This window comes from Tubulanus polymorphus, chromosome 4 (genome assembly GCF_964204645.1).
Source record: "Tubulanus polymorphus chromosome 4, tnTubPoly1.2, whole genome shotgun sequence".
Lineage (NCBI taxonomy): Eukaryota > Metazoa > Nemertea > Palaeonemertea > Tubulaniformes > Tubulanidae > Tubulanus > Tubulanus polymorphus.
The window spans coordinates 16,290,070-16,309,801 of record NC_134028.1 but is presented as its reverse complement, the minus strand read 5'-3'; the positions used below and the strand labels follow the sequence as shown (position 1 = coordinate 16,309,801).

At 27.6% G+C, this 19,732-nt stretch overlaps 1 protein-coding gene across 1 annotated transcript in view; it reads left to right on the top strand.

Annotated features, from left to right (window-relative positions):
* The window catches only part of LOC141903423 (regulator of G-protein signaling 7-like), a 269,965-nt gene that overhangs the window by 238,233 nt on the left and 12,000 nt on the right, over window positions 1-19,732 (top strand). Inside the window, exon 13 of the mRNA XM_074791538.1 lies at window positions 7,889-7,978. Coding sequence (XP_074647639.1) covers window positions 7,889-7,978 — 90 coding nt within the window. The remainder of the gene's footprint in view (window positions 1-7,888; window positions 7,979-19,732) is intronic.

Below are 19,732 nucleotides of genomic sequence, written 5' to 3'. Positions count from 1 at the left end.
TCGTCCGTCCGTCCCTCCGTACCCACTAAATGGTACTACAAGCTTCTGCCCTTATGAGCTATACTAATGAGCGAGTTCGAGATTGCAAGCTCCATAGAAAGACACACTTATAAGCTAGGTTTTAACGAGCTAGATATTTAACAAGCCATATAAGCTAGGGGATGGATAGATCCAACAAGTTTCATTAACATTGACAATACTGAAAGTGTACTTTGATTAAACCAAATTTTACTTTTGTATATAGATAACAAGCTGAGATCTGACTGAAAAAAAGATCAATAATCAGCCCTAAATTAGTCAATCAATTATTTTTCTCCTTTTTACGTAGTTCCCATACAACCCGCAATCTGCGCGAGGTATCAGTTGATAATGGACACAAGTACATGTGTGCGTTCGTTGCATGTACCCTATATATTATGAGATTGAAGAAATCAACACCATTTATTCGCTTAAATGACTGTAATACAGTACACCCATTAATACATGTATATGTTTATGATGTCATATGATGGCAGCAACAGTATATAATAGGAAGAATTAATTATTTCAAAAAATTTCCAAAAGGATTAAATGCCCTTTGAGATGTCTAGTGAAATGACTGGAAACAGTCAGCATTCAATGGAGATGGTGTCAGAAATATGGACTTGCACACATAAACAATAACAGTAAGCACATGCTGAAATTACCGATTTAAAGTTGTATTTCGCAGTAAAACTAAAAATTCAAATCATAATAGCTATTTGTGAATATACCACATGATAGAATAATATGTGCACGATTTTCCCTTGAACGAGCCAGATAATGGACAAGCGTTACCAGCTAGGGGATGCACGGATCTAACAAGCTTCATCACATGGACAACACTTTCATTTCTTCTAATTTTTTAAATTCACTTTTAGATAATAATCTTATATCAAAATCTTCTTCGATATCAAGTGCATCTAATTTATAAAAAGGTTTAGATTTTATATTGTATATCTTTTTTAAAGTTGTAAAACTAATTCCCGTTTCACGTAATTTAAATGAAAATATTAATTTATTCAATACTGTAAACATTGAATCAGTTGAAGATACAACAGTTGCTCCTTCAGTTTAAATATATTTTATTATCAGTGGTTCGGTTACAATTAGTTCTGTAATAACATTTCTAGCAATATTCAGTGCATTAACTCCTTTAGCTATATCAATTGGCGTGCTAGGATTATCATCAAGTGTTTTAACTGGTATAAGTTCAAAATTAAATATAAAAAGTAATAAAGAAAAAATTAAAAATAATATAAAAGAAATTAATAAATTAAAAAATACACTAGATTATATAATAAGTTTAAATGGCCATATAACAGTTGAAGAACAAGATAAATTATTAAAAGAATTAGTTAATTATTAATTTTTTAATTATATAAATGGTTTTTCCAAAAGCTTTCCAATATAATAAATCAATTAAATATAATAGATTTTTAAAAAATTAAATATTAAATATAAAAATTTAGTTTTAAATTCATTAACTAATTTAGAAATTTATGTTACTGAAACACAGTTTTTTATTTCTAAAATGGAATATATATTTAATACATATGAAGTTAATTTTACTCGAGATGAATATCATATATATAAAGTAAAATCTAATATGAAATATTGCCAGAATCAATTAAATTTTGCTGTTTATTGTGCAACAACTGGTTGTGGTATAAGTTGGAATGATCATTTAAATAACTTAGATAAAAATTTGAATTATTCTGATTTAAAATTAATTCACACAATATTTAGATTTCACACATAGTTTCAAATTAGAATAATATTAAATGAATTGGAATGTCCTTTGCCCGGATCTAAATATTTTAAAGAATTGGATAATAATATTAATCTATCTAAGTTTTATAAAATATGTAATGAATTTAATATAAATATTAGATCCGATTTTTGAGCGCATGGTAAATTGTAAGGTATTGGTGAACAGTATGAAATAAAAAGAATTGATTATATGCATAGAATTGGAGCTTATCATAATTATAAAAGTGATAATAATAATGGTTGGATTAATTTCATTTTAGAAAATAGTGAAGGTTTTACAAAATCAGGTATACAAAGAATAAATCAATCTATTAGAACTTATTTGATATGTATTTTAGGTGCGCAAGTTGAAACAAGATCACCAATAGTTGGAAATGATAACACATCATTTGATACACAGAAACAATTTAAAGTTTTATTTGAAGATTCAATTCATAATGATAAAAATAGATCGATTCCAGAAAACATTGTAAAATATCAAAATTATTTAGATAAATCACATATTAGATTAAATTATTGTATAGGCCCTAATCTATTAATTATTTCTAATGATTTAGTATTAAAGATGGGAAATATAATTGGTTATAATAATCTAATTAAAACTGCAACAATAAATAATTCATTTGGATTAAGTGATATAAATAAAAAGATTATTACTGCTCCAAAATTAATGGAAGGTGAAAAAAATAGAAAAACATATTCAATCAACAGAAACTAAAACTAAGAATATTAAATTAAATAATGATTCTAAAATAAAAGATTATAATACATCAGAAAATATTAAAACTGATAATATTCAACATGAAATAATTAAACTAAATGATGATAATAAATCCCATGAAAATGCTAAATTAGCTATAACTTGTATAGTAATTGTAATCGGAGGAATATTATATTTTAAATTTTGATTTTTTTATTATATAAATGGAAGAAGATATTCCATTGGATACTTTTGGTGACGACCCTGGTATAAGTGATGAACCACAACCTAAATTTAATGATACTAGTATTGATAAGGATGATAAAACAACATATAATACTAATTTAGATGAAGATGAAGATGATTCTAGTGGGCCTATATTATATGATTATGATGAATTTAAAGATGATACTAAAACATACAAAAAATTTGAAGAATATATGACAGCATGACAGGGGGTTATTAAAACTAGACCAGAAAGAAAATATTTAATTGATAGATTAGAAAGAACAGAAAACCCTGAATTGAAAGAAGAATTATATTTAATGAAATCTATAGTAATAAGTACAGTTGTAAACGAATTATTACCAAAGGATATAACATATAACATTGAACCAGAAGATATTGCAATACAAATTAGAAAAGATGACCCATTTTTCATGAATAATTTAAAATCTAAAAATGATTCATGGTATTATAATCTTGAATTAAATGGTAAAACTGAATCAATACAATTATCTAAAATGGGACAAGAAAATATGTTTGAACCTGGAATGCGAGCAAGATCTACAATTGAAGGTTCAAAAGGCGGTAGAGAATTTCTCAGAATTATATGGAATGCACTCGATAGAATAAATGAAGAAGAACCAATTCCGAATATTGATATAAACAAATATTCACCATTTAAAAATCCAAATCAAAATCCTACTTTTGTTGATCCAGAAACTGATGAAGATTTTGCAAGTCGATTAGATAGATTAAGATCTTCAACACCAGAAACATCGAGAAGAGATATTCAACAAATTGATAATGTTTCAAGTCAATTACAATTAGTAAAACATTTTGATAGCATATTAGATAGAGTTCATTCATTTGAAGAAGAGATGAATAGTGTTTTAGATACACCCGGTACTGAAACTGGAATAAATCGAATAAAATCTTTACCAGAAAAAGGATTATTTGATTTAACTGATGAAGAATTAGAAGCATTTCCTGAACAAACACGTAGAGAAATTAAAGGTATGCAAGAATCAGCTGATAAAATTGCACATAATAAAAGTATAAGAGATATTAAAATTAGATTTTTAGAAAAAGAATTAACTAATGCAAATGAAGAAATAGAACAATTAAAGTCTGATTTAGATCATCAAGTAATTGATGAAATGGAACATAGACAAAGAATTATAAATTTAGAAAAAGAAATTGATAATTTAGAAGTACAGAAAGAAGAAATTAAATTATTATTAAAATCATATGATTATAATATTAATAGATTAAATGTTATTTTTAATGATTTGTTGATAAAACCAAATTCTGAAATATCATTAAAAGATAGAATAAGATTATTATTTAAATTAGAAGGTATAACAATTCTGTCAATTCTAACAGCTGTTACTATGGTATTTACAACAATAGGTTTAGCTATATCAAATTCATTGAAATCTACACCTACTCCAAATAAACCGGATAAACCCCCGAATGATAATAATTCTATACAAGATAAAATTAAGGATGGTTTAAAAAAATTAGCAAAATATTTATGGGAACTATCTAAAAAATCTGCTGCAGCATTACCCGGAGGTATTGCATCAATTGTTGGTTTTATATTGAAATCTGTAGGAAACATTATTAACTTTGCTGCTGAACATATTATTTTATTTTTAATTACAGTTGTAAGTGCAATTATTTTGGATTAGTGAATATGATAAAAAATAGATAAATAATTTTTTGTTAAATAAATGAGTGGGAGTTATATAAGTCCTTCTAAGAATTCTAGAATATCTAATGCTATTAAAGCAGAAAGATCACATCATATAATTACTCATAACCCTTCTAATAGTAATCCTGATGAAACTTTATATGTTAGAATCCCTAGATTAACAAAAAATACTCTATATGTTCCAAATAGTATTTATTTATCAGCTGATATAAAAGTAACTGGTGATAATAATAATTATGTTGTTGATAATGTTGGAAGATATTTGATTGAAAAATTAACTATAAAGATTGGTCCAGAAACAGTTTTCTCATTAGATGATTATAATTTATTTATGCATTATAAAGATTTATGGTTAACTAATGAAAATAGAAATAATATGATATTTCAAGGCATCCAATCAGAAAACCAAAATAAATTAAGATCTGAAGCCAATAATGCAGTAGTAGCTAATGACGTAGATAGTTGGATAGAAAGGATATATGGAAGCAAATATAAAATTCCATTAGACTTTGAATTGATGAATAATAATGCACCTTTATATAAATATGCAATTCAAGAAGATGTTATATTTGAGATAACATTTGCTCCTGTAAATGAAATTGTATTATCTAGCGTTGTTAAAGATATGGGTTATAAATTATCGAATATATGTTTAAAATATGATACAGTAACTGATGAAAATATTGCTAACACAATTCAAACTCAATACAATCAAGGATTTTCATTATTATATGATTATATTGATAGATTTAAAACTGTAACTATTAATGCAAGTGATGGAATTATTAATGAGAATATTGACTTCCCAAGAAGATCTATTAAAGGTTTATTAATATTTTTTACAATTGCAACATATTCTAATGGCGCAATACAGGTCGATAAGTATTATAATCCTGAAATAATAAAAGTAGAAATAACTATCGAAGGAATAGCAAATAAAATATTTTGTCAAGGAATGAGAATGATAGATCAATGGCCAGAAATTAGAAAACATTTTATGAATGAAAAAGTAAAATTACATGGTTCTGGGAAAAAACTACAGAACACTAAAGATGGAATACAATTATGCATGAAAAAGAAAAAAGGAATAAAAAATTTCAAAATGCACATTTTTATTATATCTGACGCGCAATTAAATATTGTAAATTCTCAATTAAATAGTGTTATGTATTAGAATTTTAATTTTAATAAAAATTTATATAATAAATGGATGCAGGTAAAGTATATAAACATATTCCATACATCGATACACATGAAAATAATGATGGTTTATATTATGATGCTGTTAAATCCACTATCAATGCTGAGTGACAAGTGGGTTCGAGTCCTGCTGGCTGCGAACCGTGTGCGGGCAACACATCAAAGGCCGTACCGTCGTGAGGTTAAATGAACAATCCAATAGGAATAATCTTGGGAAACCAAGATCAAAACGACGTACGTAAAGCCAAACAAACAAAAAGACAAACAAACAATCATCAGCCGGCCTCAGTGATACCAACGCCGGCATGGCTCTCTGCGACGTTTTGCATGCGTACATGCATCAGAGCTTGGAGCTCTAAGATCAGAGGGTCTTGCAATTGCATTCAGATAAATCGTTCTGTTTTTGTTTTCATTATTCAGTGGGGCCTAACAGTTCATGCGTAAAAATGGGTTTTGTATCCAAATCTTGATTGATATAAATATCTTGGCTGGGACATGATAGAAAACATCAGCATAAACTAGTTTCGTCTTTTTAACAGAATCGCATTAATGAGGTTTAACAGTCCAAATAGCTTAGGCTAAATCGTTTGGCAGAAAATAAATTCATTTTCAGGAATAAAATCGTACTAGACGAATAGACCTTTAAGTCTGTGGTCCTCCCAATCAACATCGTCATAGAAGATTTGCCGGCAGATGTAAAACATTATAACCACTTAATAACATAGTATAATCTACCAATGCTTCAAGGCCCATGGGCCTCTTGTTTTCATTTCAAATAGTTTTTTGCTGCTTTTATTTTGTTATATATTGTCAATAATGCTTTTCTGTCTCCCACTTTAAAGGAAACCAAATTAAAAGTGGTGGCGAGTTGCCATTTCCTAATTACTAACTAACATCACAGCAGATTAAGATTTTCATATATTCTACACGTGAGCACGACGCGGTGATGTTGTTTTGACTCAAGCTAAAGATGGATAGATTTTTGCATCCAAATTGTTGGCTATTGTGGTCGAATACGCTCAAATTGTCAAAGTCTATGAATTTCTTCTTTGGAATATTGTGTGCACTTCGTCATTAATATCGGGGCTGAACTCGTTGCCGTTCAATTTATATTACTGCAATTGAGTACCCGCAGTGACACTGAGGCAATCGAGGATTCTGTGTATGACAGGCATGGATGCGCCATGTTAGCTAGTAGATAGTTAGTCGTCAGCATCGATTTCTTGTACATTCTGAAGGAACTTTTCTCTTTAATGAATCAATTACTCGTGAAAGCTATACGATATCCGACTAGAAGAATGAGTGTTGTTTAGTTGGTGGTTGTTGAGATGATATGTGGATTAGGGAGTCTAAAACTCCAGTTTAAAAGTTCTTTGAAAATGAACTAATTTTGACAATGGACGACATACTGCTCGCCCCGCCATATGGCGAGATAGCTACTGTTCAGCTGTCGATGTTTTTACATTCCAATTGACTTTGTTGATGCTTATGCTTATGTGTTTTGTGAACATTACATTTTTCATTGTTTACGCAATTAAGCAATATATAGTTGTTATTCTTCAAGGCGGCAATGAACACCTATCTTCGTTTTCTCGATGTTCTAAAGTTCAGTATAGTTGGTATTATATAGTATTTTATAGTATAGGACTATATCGAAATTGATAATGATGAGCTTCTATAGTCCCCACAGATAAAGCAAAAGGACTATATTCAAAAGAACCGTATCTTCGTTTCTTTAATTGCTATTTCGGCTACACTTGGTACCCGGTACATCAGTACTTTGAACTTAGTCGCCTATTTTGATCCACGTATCAAGTACATAATATTTTGACCACTAGGAGGAGCTATGGTAAACATGAGTCAAAAACTATGCAATTTAGATACACAAGAAATGTAATAACACTTCACACAAATTAGTAATTGATGTGTGGATGAGCACTGCCCTGAGATAGATGAGCATACATGGTTTTAAGTTCATTGCGTAGTCATATACATTATGGTATGTCTTTTATATTGATTATAATTGTAATTATATCATACATGTGCTAAGCATTCTAGATTCAATACGCTCACTGTTATGTTATCAACAAACATAGTTTTAGATATCATGTAGAAATTATGAATCATGGTTATACAGGTAATCTAAGTTTCTAATCGTTATTGCAATCAGGGTGATGGCACAAGAGCTTCATCGGGTTTCTAGTGGGTATGTTATCCATGCACACCCATCCTAATATCCATATGCATTATCATTTCAGAGAATTCCTTGCACCCGGTGCTCCTTGTGAAATTAACATTGATGGCAAAACTATGGAGCAAACTCAAGCAAATATGGCAAATCCGAATCGGTAAGGTTATTTTCATTATTCTACCGAATTTGTGATAGGGATAACAAAATTAAAATCTCTACAAACAATCTGATCTATGTTACTTTTTCCATAGCGATATTTACAACTATATTGGAAATTTTATTATAATTATACGCTTCATTACTGTGAAAGTATTACAAAGCCCAATGATCAGCTATTTTTAAAATGGCGATGATGACTCGTAGTTCTTAATCTCGATGGTGGATCCTAAATCCAAGTAGTTAAAAATACACCTTAAAACCGTTTCTCCTAATTTCAAAGATACTTGCAACGCTCCTATTTAGTAGTTCACAAGTTTACTCTGTACGTACGTGTACTCATCAAATCATTGAAACGCTCAAAAAGCACATTTGAGTATAAATGCAAGCGTAGATCCACGAAAAAAACTAATGTGTCCCAGTAATCGAACCCTCTAGCTGTAAAATCTGCGACAATTTAATACACGAAACAGGAATTATTCGTATGGCCCATGCTTATACATTGGTAAATCTTACTTGTATTGATTAGGGAACCCAGCTTTAACACCATAAACTAAATGAAAACCACTAGCTTTTACTGAAACACTTAAATTCTCTTTAAGCCATCGTTACATTAACCGAATCTTGAAAATTTTACACATGTATAACTAAACCAACCCACTCAAAACTGAAAGAACAAAAACAATGAAATAGTAATCAAAGTTAAATTTTTTAATATCTATTATCTGTTAAATTCTTGATAACTGCAGCCCTTCCTTGGGGAGGATTTCATTTTGTATCATGAGAAATTTCATTTCAAACTCACAGAGCCAATCTTATTCAAAATCTTAGAGGTTTCTGTAGGGCCAAAACCCTCGGATTTATATTTGTGGCTTTCTTTCCCCTACTCGTGTGCCCTTTTGTGGGTTGATTCCAACCAGTATCCTGCAATAAATTGAGTTATATTGTAATTGTAACTACAAAGTGGAACACAACGTGCGTCATTCAGGTTTGTTAAAAGTTATGATGGTCATTTTGAATAAGCGATTTCTTTTTCTTTTCAATAGGCCATGTTCCTAGCCCATCACTGTTTCCAAGTTTCAAGAAAATTGCACAGTGTGTAGCCCTAACAAGATATTCAAAATGTCTGCCTTGGTGAAACCGAGGATCTCGACAAATTATGTTTAATCAGTGGACTTATTCCATTTCACTGACCAAGTTTTAGACAAATTTTACATAACTTCCACTGACGAAAAATGCGCGCGCTCTGTAGAATAGAATGTCACCTCTCCAGGATTAGACTAACAACATTTTTACTCACCGCTGAATAAATTCCATGGTAGCTTGTAACTTTTCTGGATATTCTATGTTGAAAACATAAAAAAAGAAAAGAAAATGCCTACAGCTCCACTGAAACTATTCACATTGCAGAAGGCTCTCCCGTCGAGACATATCACATAAGACTCAGTGTCAAAGATGGGGTTACCTGAAAATTTAAACCAACAGATATAACTGGGTGTAATGAAATATTCATACAAGTGAAACACTCTTTTATATGAATATTATTCTATCTACGCGTATTAATTACTATCAATAAACCCAACAATATCACTTTAGCCCTATACATAACACTACCAGGTTGCAAAAATCATAACAATGGAAAACTTACATCACATAGGATTGCTCAAAACAAAACACATGTAAAAACAAATTACATGTAGATAAGATTATCGGTAACCTCACCGATATATAAGTGTAAATCAAGTTTTCAAAAACCTGATAATATCATAATGCATTTTCTACAGTATAAAGGAAAACTTACCAAAAACAGCTATAAATGGGGTTTCAGGTTTCTCATAATCGTTTTGAATATCGGACGCACTTCCTTCGATCTATCAAAGTAGAAATATGTGTTACTGAATAAAAATGTCATGTTCTAGCCTTCTAATGGAGAAACTTAGTTACGGCCAAAAACTTATAATGATGACTTCTTATCCCATAGAATCTGACGAAACTGTATTCAGGTTCCTTGAGATATGCAAGTGGAAGAAGAAATGATCCAGCCACTTGCATTCTAAGTCGATATCTTTTAAAACAATTTTATATACAATCACTTTTACAAGAAGCCATATATTGATGTATTCTATGACCCTTATTTTGGCGATGTAAGCCTTCATCGAGACAAATCAATGAAATACTCGTTAACTTTTCAAAATTATTTAACCCTCTATTGACCTCAGATGTCCAAATTTTTTTATAAATCAATGCTTGAGCAACAACTGAAACTATTTTTTGGTATTCCATGTTAAGAAGTTAATGGTACTGTTGCAATTTTGCATCTGAAAATGAAGATGAATTTGAAAGAAATTTTCTCAATTTTTTACTTTGGTGACCAATGTAGCTAATTCGCAACATTTCAGAAAACTAGGTCAAATGGGCCAAAATTTATTTTTGGGGTAGGTATCGTTTTACTATCTCATATTGGTTGTATGTGACAGAAATCAGAATTTTCTGCTTATCAGAATTGGTAACGGTTAATAGAGTGTTTTAACGGTATTAGACCATTCTGCATGAATGGATACTCATCAACTAAAGTTAAGGTATTCATTCCCGAGCTGAATCTGTGCGTATGAATGAATATATCAAATCCATTTTTGCCGAACGGATGACATAACTAGACTACTTTTCCGATACTCATCTCGACAACTTTCTCCCTGGAGATATCAGGAAGAGCAGGGTCCCAATTGACACAGCCATAGCTAACTTTCAGTCTTTTCTTCCGATTATCTTTATCAGATTCATCACTTGATTGTCTTTTGTTATTGGGATATATGTAGGAACGACGCTTGCGGAATTCATTATTTACACGATTCTCGACCTGATTTTCTAGATTATAATAACCCGTCGCAACAATATGTCCCGCGATATCTATGTCCTGTAATGAATCAGGAAACTGGTCCATGACGTTCAATGAAACTGTTCGAACGGGTCCTCTGGACGGAGCACCAACCAGCATAGTTAGAATGACATCCAAGATTTCCCGAACTAATTCACGGCGGTGTGCTGGATCTGGTCTGCTATGATCATCAAGCGGTACTCTTAGTCTATCTGAATTTATTTGGAAAGGCCTTAGCCCATCGAATCGGCTGGTAACAAGTAGGCCTACTGGTCCGAACAGTATCAGGTACTGCCTTATCATCTAAAAATTAACTGAAGATCTGATCATTATACATATAACTGGGTAGGGACGTCATATGCACTTGCAAAGTGGTACTGTCGTGCTTAACAATCTGATGATTTCAACTATGTCCTTGAAAATCACCACAATTATAGAAAATGTCAGTCGTGGGTAACAACTTTGCAATATATTGTGAGTTAGTAATAGGGGTAATGGGCTTTCAGATCAAAGGTCGAGAGGTCGAGAAATTTTCCAAATGTGAAAATAATAATAATTTCTACTTGAATTAGTCGCGTACACTCCTAACTCAAGTAGAAATTATTATTATTTTCTCATTTGGAAAATTTCTCAACCTTTCAACCTTTAACCTGAAAGCCCATTACCCCTATTACTCTTAAAATATTCACATGGATAAAATATAAATGAATAACATATATAAGTAATTAGAAAAGTAGGCTTTCAGATCAGAGTACGAGAGTACGAGCTCTTATAGAATAGATATATAGATATATTTTAAACATTATTTCAATATTTATATTTGTATGAGATTTTTAAACATTAAAAGTGTCAGTAAAGTGTGATTGAAATAATTCATATTCAAATCATTGAACTTCTAAAATCAATTTTGATAAAAAAATTTAGTATTAAAATGGAAGCAAATAAGTACTACTGTCCAACATGTAAAATCAATATAGATAAATCCCAAAAAGCAAGACACAATAAAACTAAAACACATTTAGAGAATAAATTGAAATTATAATATAAAGATGATATATTAGAAACTAAATTAGATGAATTAAAGAATGAAAAAGAAACATATAAATGTGATACATGTAATCAATCATTCAGTGATAAAAGATATTATAAAGAACATTTAAAATCTAAAAGTCATATTGGAAATATGAATAATGATAGTTTAGGTGAAGATTATTTTGATAAAGATAATGATAAGAAACAGAAGACAATTAAAAACATAAAAAATAGATTAAACAATAAAAGACCATACATGGAAGATGTAAGAAAATATATTAATTCATAAGATAATAAAAAAGATATAGAGATAACCGAAGCATTTAAAAGTGATATTGGTCCAGCAGCTATTGAGTTTAAATTTCATAAAGGAAAAACATTAGAAGAAAATAAAAAACATTTAGAAAATATGAAAGAAATAATAAAAATAATAACTGATGTTGAATATCCTAAAATTAGTATATCTTCTAAAGTAAAGTTTATAAAATCTGAAGATAAACCAATATATAATATAAATTCTCATTCACAACATATTATATCTAAACAACATATAGATGATAAATTAGATAAATGTTATAATGAAGTAAAAACTAAAATAGAAGAGAAATATTTTGAAGGATCTGGTTTAATATTTGATGAAATAATATTTATGACTTTACATGTTTATAACACAAAATATAATAAGTTAACTAAATCAAAACCAATTGATGAAAATAATGTATCATATTATAAAGAACCAGATATTGAAGCATCGAGTTATATTAAACTACCATTTAAAACTAATGCTGTAATAAATGTACAAAATGAAGATGATAAATGTTTTCTATGGGCTATAATAAGTTGTTTACACCCAGTTGAAGATTATAAACAACATAGTTTTAGATTAACTCATTATAAACAATTTGAAAATAATTATAAGATAGATAAGTATCCCGTTATAATTAAAAACATCCCAAAAATAGAAAGAGATGATAATATAAAGATAAATGTATTTGATTTAATCAAATTACCAAATACAAAAGGTAACAGTAAAAAACATTATACATTAGAACCTTTATATCTATCAAAAGATTATGATTCAAACGATGTCATAGATATATTATATTATGATAATCATTATATGTGGATTAAACAAATAGATTTATTCTTTAGAACAGAAAGTGATCACCATAATAAAATATATCTATGTAGAAAATGTTTACATAAATTCAGTAATGAAAGTACATTATTAAATCATAAACAATTATGTGAAAATCATGATTATTGTTAATTAGTTTTACCAAATGAAAAGGATAAAATATTAGAATTCAAAAAATGTGATTACAAAAATAAAGTTCCATTTGTTATATATGGAGATTTTGAATCATTAAATAAAGAACTAACTGATCAAGATAGAAAAGAAATATATTATAAAAGAAAGAAACTAAACTATGAAAATGATTTTTTAGAAGAACCACCAAAAACAAATACTATTAAAAAGATTCATCAATGAGCTGCAGCTTTCGGGTTATATATAAAATCTGATTATCCAGAACTAATTGAAAGTGAATATTATGATTATAGAAATGAAAATGTTATCAATCATTTTTGTGACTTATTAATTGAATATGAAATAAGATTTAGTAAATTATTGAATGCAAATATAGAAATTATAATGACAGAAGAAGATAAAGAAGAATTCGTGTTTACAGGTAAATGTTATTATTGTGAAAAGATATTTAATTAAAAAGATAAAAAAGTAAGAGACCATGATCATTTGAACGGAAAGTTTAGAGGCGCTGCACATGAGAATTGTAACTTACAAGCTAAGAAAATTAACTTTGTACCAGTTATATTTCATAATTTATCAGGATATGATGCACATTTATTCATCAAACAGTTATGCCATAAAATAGAAGAAATCAATAATGAAATAGAAAGATTAAATCATTAGATCAAAAGATAAAATACCAACTTATAAATTTAAAATGTTAGGTAAAACATCTGAGAATTATATATCATTCCAATTTGGTTGCCTAAGATTTATAGATTCATATAGATTTTTAAATAGTTCATTAGATAACTTATCAAAATCATTAGTTGATGATGAATTAAAAATATTAAAACAACACTATCCAAATAATGATGATTTTCAATTAATGAGATATAAAGGAGCGATTCCATATTCTTTCTATAAAAATCATAATGATTTTAACATAACTGAATTATTGAAAGAACAATTCTATGATGAATTAAAAAATTAATATGTTAAAGATGAAGTATATAATAGAACATTGAATATTTGGAATCATTTCAAAATAGAAAATCATGGAAAATTAGTAGATTCATATCTAAAATCAGATGTATTATTATCAACTGATATATTCGAAAGGTTTAGAGATGTAAACCTAAAATATTTTAAAATTGATCCTTGTCATTGTTATTCTAGTCCAGGTTTAACATGGGATTGTGGTTTAAAATTTACAGATATAAAAATGGATTTGTTAACAAATATAGATCAATTATTATTATTTGAAAAATCTATAAGAGGAAGAGTTTCAGGTGTATTAGGTGATAGAAATTTCAATGTAAATGATAACCCTGGATATAAATTATTATATATAGATGCAAATAATTTGTATGGTTGGGCAATGATGGAACCACAACCTTATGGAGTATTTGAAATAAGTGAAGTTTTACAACATGAAAATAATGATAAATTTGATTGGAAGAAAAGAATCCTAGATATTGCAGATGATTCAGATACTGATTACTTTTTTGTTGTAGATTTAGAATATCCTGAACATATTAAATTTAAATCTAGAAATCTAGCATACTGTCCCGAACATAAAACTGTAACTCATGAAGAATTATCAAATTATCAAAAAAGAATTAAACCCGAAAATCATATTCATACAGAAAAGTAATTGGTAACTCAAGAAGATAAATATAATTATGTAGTACATTATAGAATGTTAAAGTTTTATCTAAAACAAGGAATGATTCTAAAAAAAAGTACATAGATATATTTCATTTAGTCAATCTAAGTGGTTAGAAAAATATATAGATTTTAACACCAAACAGAGAACTGAAGCTAAAACTGATTTTGAGAAAGATTCCTTCAAGTTAATGAACAATGCATTCTATGGTAAGACTTGTGAAAATTGCGGAAAGAAAACACAACATGGCTACTAATTGAACGGAGCCAAATTTCCGATGTTTACGGCTTGACAGTGCCTTTATAACGTGGATTTATCAAAATTCCCATGCAGTATCTGGAGATTGAAGTGGGCTGAAGGATATCATACGGATTGTATCGGCGACAGCGGTAAGGTAAGGAAGCCTTTACACTTTTAACAAAAACTGTGTGGAAAAGGGTTTAAAAAAAATAATAATAATCACGCGAATTTCAATAGGGTTTTCTGTGAAGAAACAGAAAACCCTAAAAAGATTACTAATTTAATTAGAGAATCTTTAAGATTTTATGAATTAGATGAAGATTTTATCATCGATGATATTAAAAAAATAATAATTGAAATATATACAAATGAAACTAATAATGAAATAAATGTTGAATTAATCATAAATAAGTTAACTAAATGTTTTGAAGACAGTAATTTTTTTGATGAATAAATGAGTGATAATAAGTGGATAATAACTGGATTATATAATGGAGCATTACTATCAGTTGGAACTGTTGGTTATTCAATGGGTATTAAAAAAAGTATTTAAAATGGGAAGTGTTAATGTTGATAGATTTGATATAAATGATATTTTAAAATTAACATTAGCAGTAACTTTATCTAATTTAACAATTGATTATTTAGAAAAACAAAAACATATTCCTCCTATATAAATGCATAATTATTTTACTAAATGAATGGCTTCTGCAGTTATAACTATTATAGGATCGGCAATTGTTAACGCTTTAGCATTTACTGGTGGTGGATATTTATTTAAGCATATTGATAAAAATGGATCATTAACAGAACAAAAAAGACATAACTTAGCATTAGAGAAATACAATAAAGCAGCAGAAGAATATAGAGAAAAGAGACAAAACTATATGGATTATATTAACAAGGAATTATATGATCGGAAGATTTTACATAGAGATTTTCAATCAGTTGATGATGCAATGAGTTTATATAACGCGGTAACAAATAAAGAAAAATTACATCTAAATAAACCTAAATTATCAGATTATTATACCCCAAGTAATGAACAGAAGAAATATGAAATAATATGGATTTTTTGCGGAACAGTTATTGTTATATTTGTAGCGTATAAATTTACTAATTAGTAATTTTTTTTGCTAAATAAATGGATGATAATATTGATATTATTCCTCATGATATAAATAAAACTAAATTAAAAATATATTTAGAAAAACAAATATTAGAATTTGAAAATGATTTAAAAGTTAAAAAGAAAAAATATTTAAAAAGTAAAATTATATATTATTTGATTATAAGTGGTTCGGTTACAATTAGTTCTGTAATAACATTTCTAGCAATATTCAGCCCATTAACACCTTTAGCTATATCAATTGGCGTGTTAGGATTTTCATCAAGTGTTTTAACTGGTATAAGTTCAAAATTAAATATAAAAAGTAATAAAGAAAAAATTAAAACTAATATAAAAGAAATTAATAAATTAAAGAATACACTAGATTATATAATAAGTTTAAATGGCCATATAACAGTTGAAGAACAAGATAAATTATTAAAAGAATTAATAAATTATTAATTTTTTAATTATATAAATGGTAGATAGTTTTCCAAAAGCTTTCCAATATAATAAATCAATTAAATATAATATTCCTGCAATAGATTTTAATAAAGATATTTCATATAGAAATGAAGTTTTAAATTCATTAATTGATTTATATATTTATGTTACTGAAACTAATAATTTTAATGTTAAGATGGAAAATATATCTCATGTGTATACAATTAATTTCAAAAATTTAAATGAGGCAAAACAATGGTTATTAAAATCTAATATGAAGTATTGGCAGAACCAATTAAATGTTGCTGTTTATTGTGCAACAACAGTATGTGGAATTAGTTGGAATGATCATTTAAACAAACCAAGTTTACCATTGATGTTATCACTTTTTAGATTTCATACTTATTTTCAAATAAAATTAATATTAGATGAATTAGAATGTTCTTTACCAGGTTCAAAATATTTTAAAGAATTGAATAATAATATTAATTTTTCTAAGTTTTATAAATTATGTAATGAATTTAATATTAATTCAAATAATGATTTTAGAGCAAAAATTGGAACAATGGGTGGATTAGGAATATTATATATTAAAGAATTTGGAAAAATAATGACAAATTCAGATATAAGAACACTAAATTGGAATGAATTACCAAAATATTATAATAATATACAACAACAAAACAATAATGGTTGGGTTAATTTCATTTTAGAAAATAGTGAAGGTTTTACAAAAGCTGGTATACAAAGAATAAATCAATCTATTAGAACTTATTTGATATGTATTTTAGGTGCGCAAGTTGAAACAAGATCACCAATAGTTGGAAATGATAACACTTCATTCGATGCGCAGAAACAATTCAAAGTATTATTTGAAGATTCAATTCATAATGATAAAAATAGATCGATTCCAGAAAACATTGTAAGATATCAAAATTATTTAGATAAATCTCATGTAAGACTAAATTATTGTTTAGGCCCTAATCTATTAATTATTTCTAATGATTTAGTATTAAAGATGGGAAACATAATTGGTTATAATAATCTAATTAAAACTGCAACAATAAGTAATTCATTTGGAGTAAATTATATAAATAAAAAGATTATTACTGCTCCAAAATTAATGGAAGGCGAAAATAATAAAAAACATATTCAATCAACAGAAACTAGAACTAAGAATATTAAATTGGATAATGATTCTAAAATAAAATATTACAATACTACAAAAAATATTAAAACTGATAATATTCAACATGATATAATTAAAACTGATAATGATAATAAATCCCATGAAAATGCTAAATTAGCTTTAACTTGTATAGGAATTGTAATCGGAGGAATATTATATTTTAATTTTTTTATTATGTAAATGGCAGAAGGTGGAGAAGCTTATGAAATGGAAAACATGGGAAATAATAATGAAGGATTTATACCTGATGAACCGCAACCCAATTTAAATGAAACTGATATTGATGATGATAATTCATCAGCGCGTAATTCTAATTTAGCAGATAGTGGTTCTAAAGCCCCATCAACAGATGAATTTGATAGAAGAACTAAATTAAATTAAAGAATAGATCCTGAAAATGAAAATCAAGGTTTATTAAAGCAAAATTTAGAATATAATAAAATTATTTATAATTTCCAACATGTGTTTGAAGAATCTGGATATAATATAAATAATAAAGGTGCTAGACTTTTAGTACAAGAATTAAAGTTTTTAGATGGTGAATATTATTATCATTTGAAAGATGATTATTATATTGATATCTCTTATAAAAAACATTTTAGAAAAATTAGATTATTATGCATATTTAGAAAAAGAAAAAGATGATTTAGAATATAACATAGCATTACAAAAAGAAAAAAATTAAATCATTATTAAAAGCATATGATTATAATATTAATAGATTAAAAGTTATTTTTAAAGATTTGTTGATAAAACCAAATTCTGAAATATCATTGAAAGATAGAATAAAATTATTATTTAAGTTAGAAGGAATCACAATTCTTTCAATTCTAACAGCTGTAACTATGGTTTTCACAACAATAGGTTTAGCAATATCAAATGCTTTAAAATCTACACCTACTCCCAATAAACCGGATAAACCCCCAGATAATAATAATTCTATACAAGATAAAGTTAAAGATGGTTTAAAGAAATTAGCAAAATATTTATGGGAACTATCTAGAAAATCTGCTGCAGCATTACCAGGAATTATTGCATCAATTGTTGGTTTTATATTGAAATCTGCAGGAAACATTATTAACTTTGCTGCGGAACATATTGTTTTATTTTTAATTACAGTTTAAGTGCAATTATTTTTGGGTTAGTAAACATGATAAAAAATAAATAATTAATTTTTTTGTTAAATAATTGAGTGGGAGTTATATCAATCCTTCTAAGAATCATAGAATATCTAATGCTATGAAAGCAGAAAGATCACATCGTATAATTACTCATAACCCTTCTAATATTAATCCTGATGAAACTTTATATGTTAGAATTCCTCGATTAACACAAAATACTTTTTATGTTCCAAATAGTATTTATTTATCAGCCGATATAAAAGTAACCGGTAATAATACTAATTATGTTGTCGATAATGTTGGAAGATATTTGATTAAAAAATTAACAATAAAGATTGGTCCAGAAACAGTTTTCTCATTAGATGATTATAATTTATTTATGCATTATAAAGATTTATGGTTAACTAAAGAAAATAGAAATAATATGATATTTCAAGGAATACAATCAGAAAACCAAAATAAATTAAGATCAGAAGCACATAATGCAATATTAACTAATGCTATAGATAAATTGATAACAAGTATATATGGAAGCAAATATAAAATTCCATTAGACTTCGAATTGATAAATAATAATGCGCCTTTATATAAATACGCAATTCAAGAAGACGTTATATTTGAGATAACATTTGCTCCTGTAAATGAAATTGTAATATCTAGCGTTAATAAAGATATGGGTTATAAATTATCGAATATATGTTTAGAATATGATACAGTAACTGATGAAAATATTTCAAGTATAATTCAAACTCAATACAATCAAGGATTTTCATTATTATATGATTATATTGATAAATTTAAAACTGTAACTATCAATGAAAATGATGA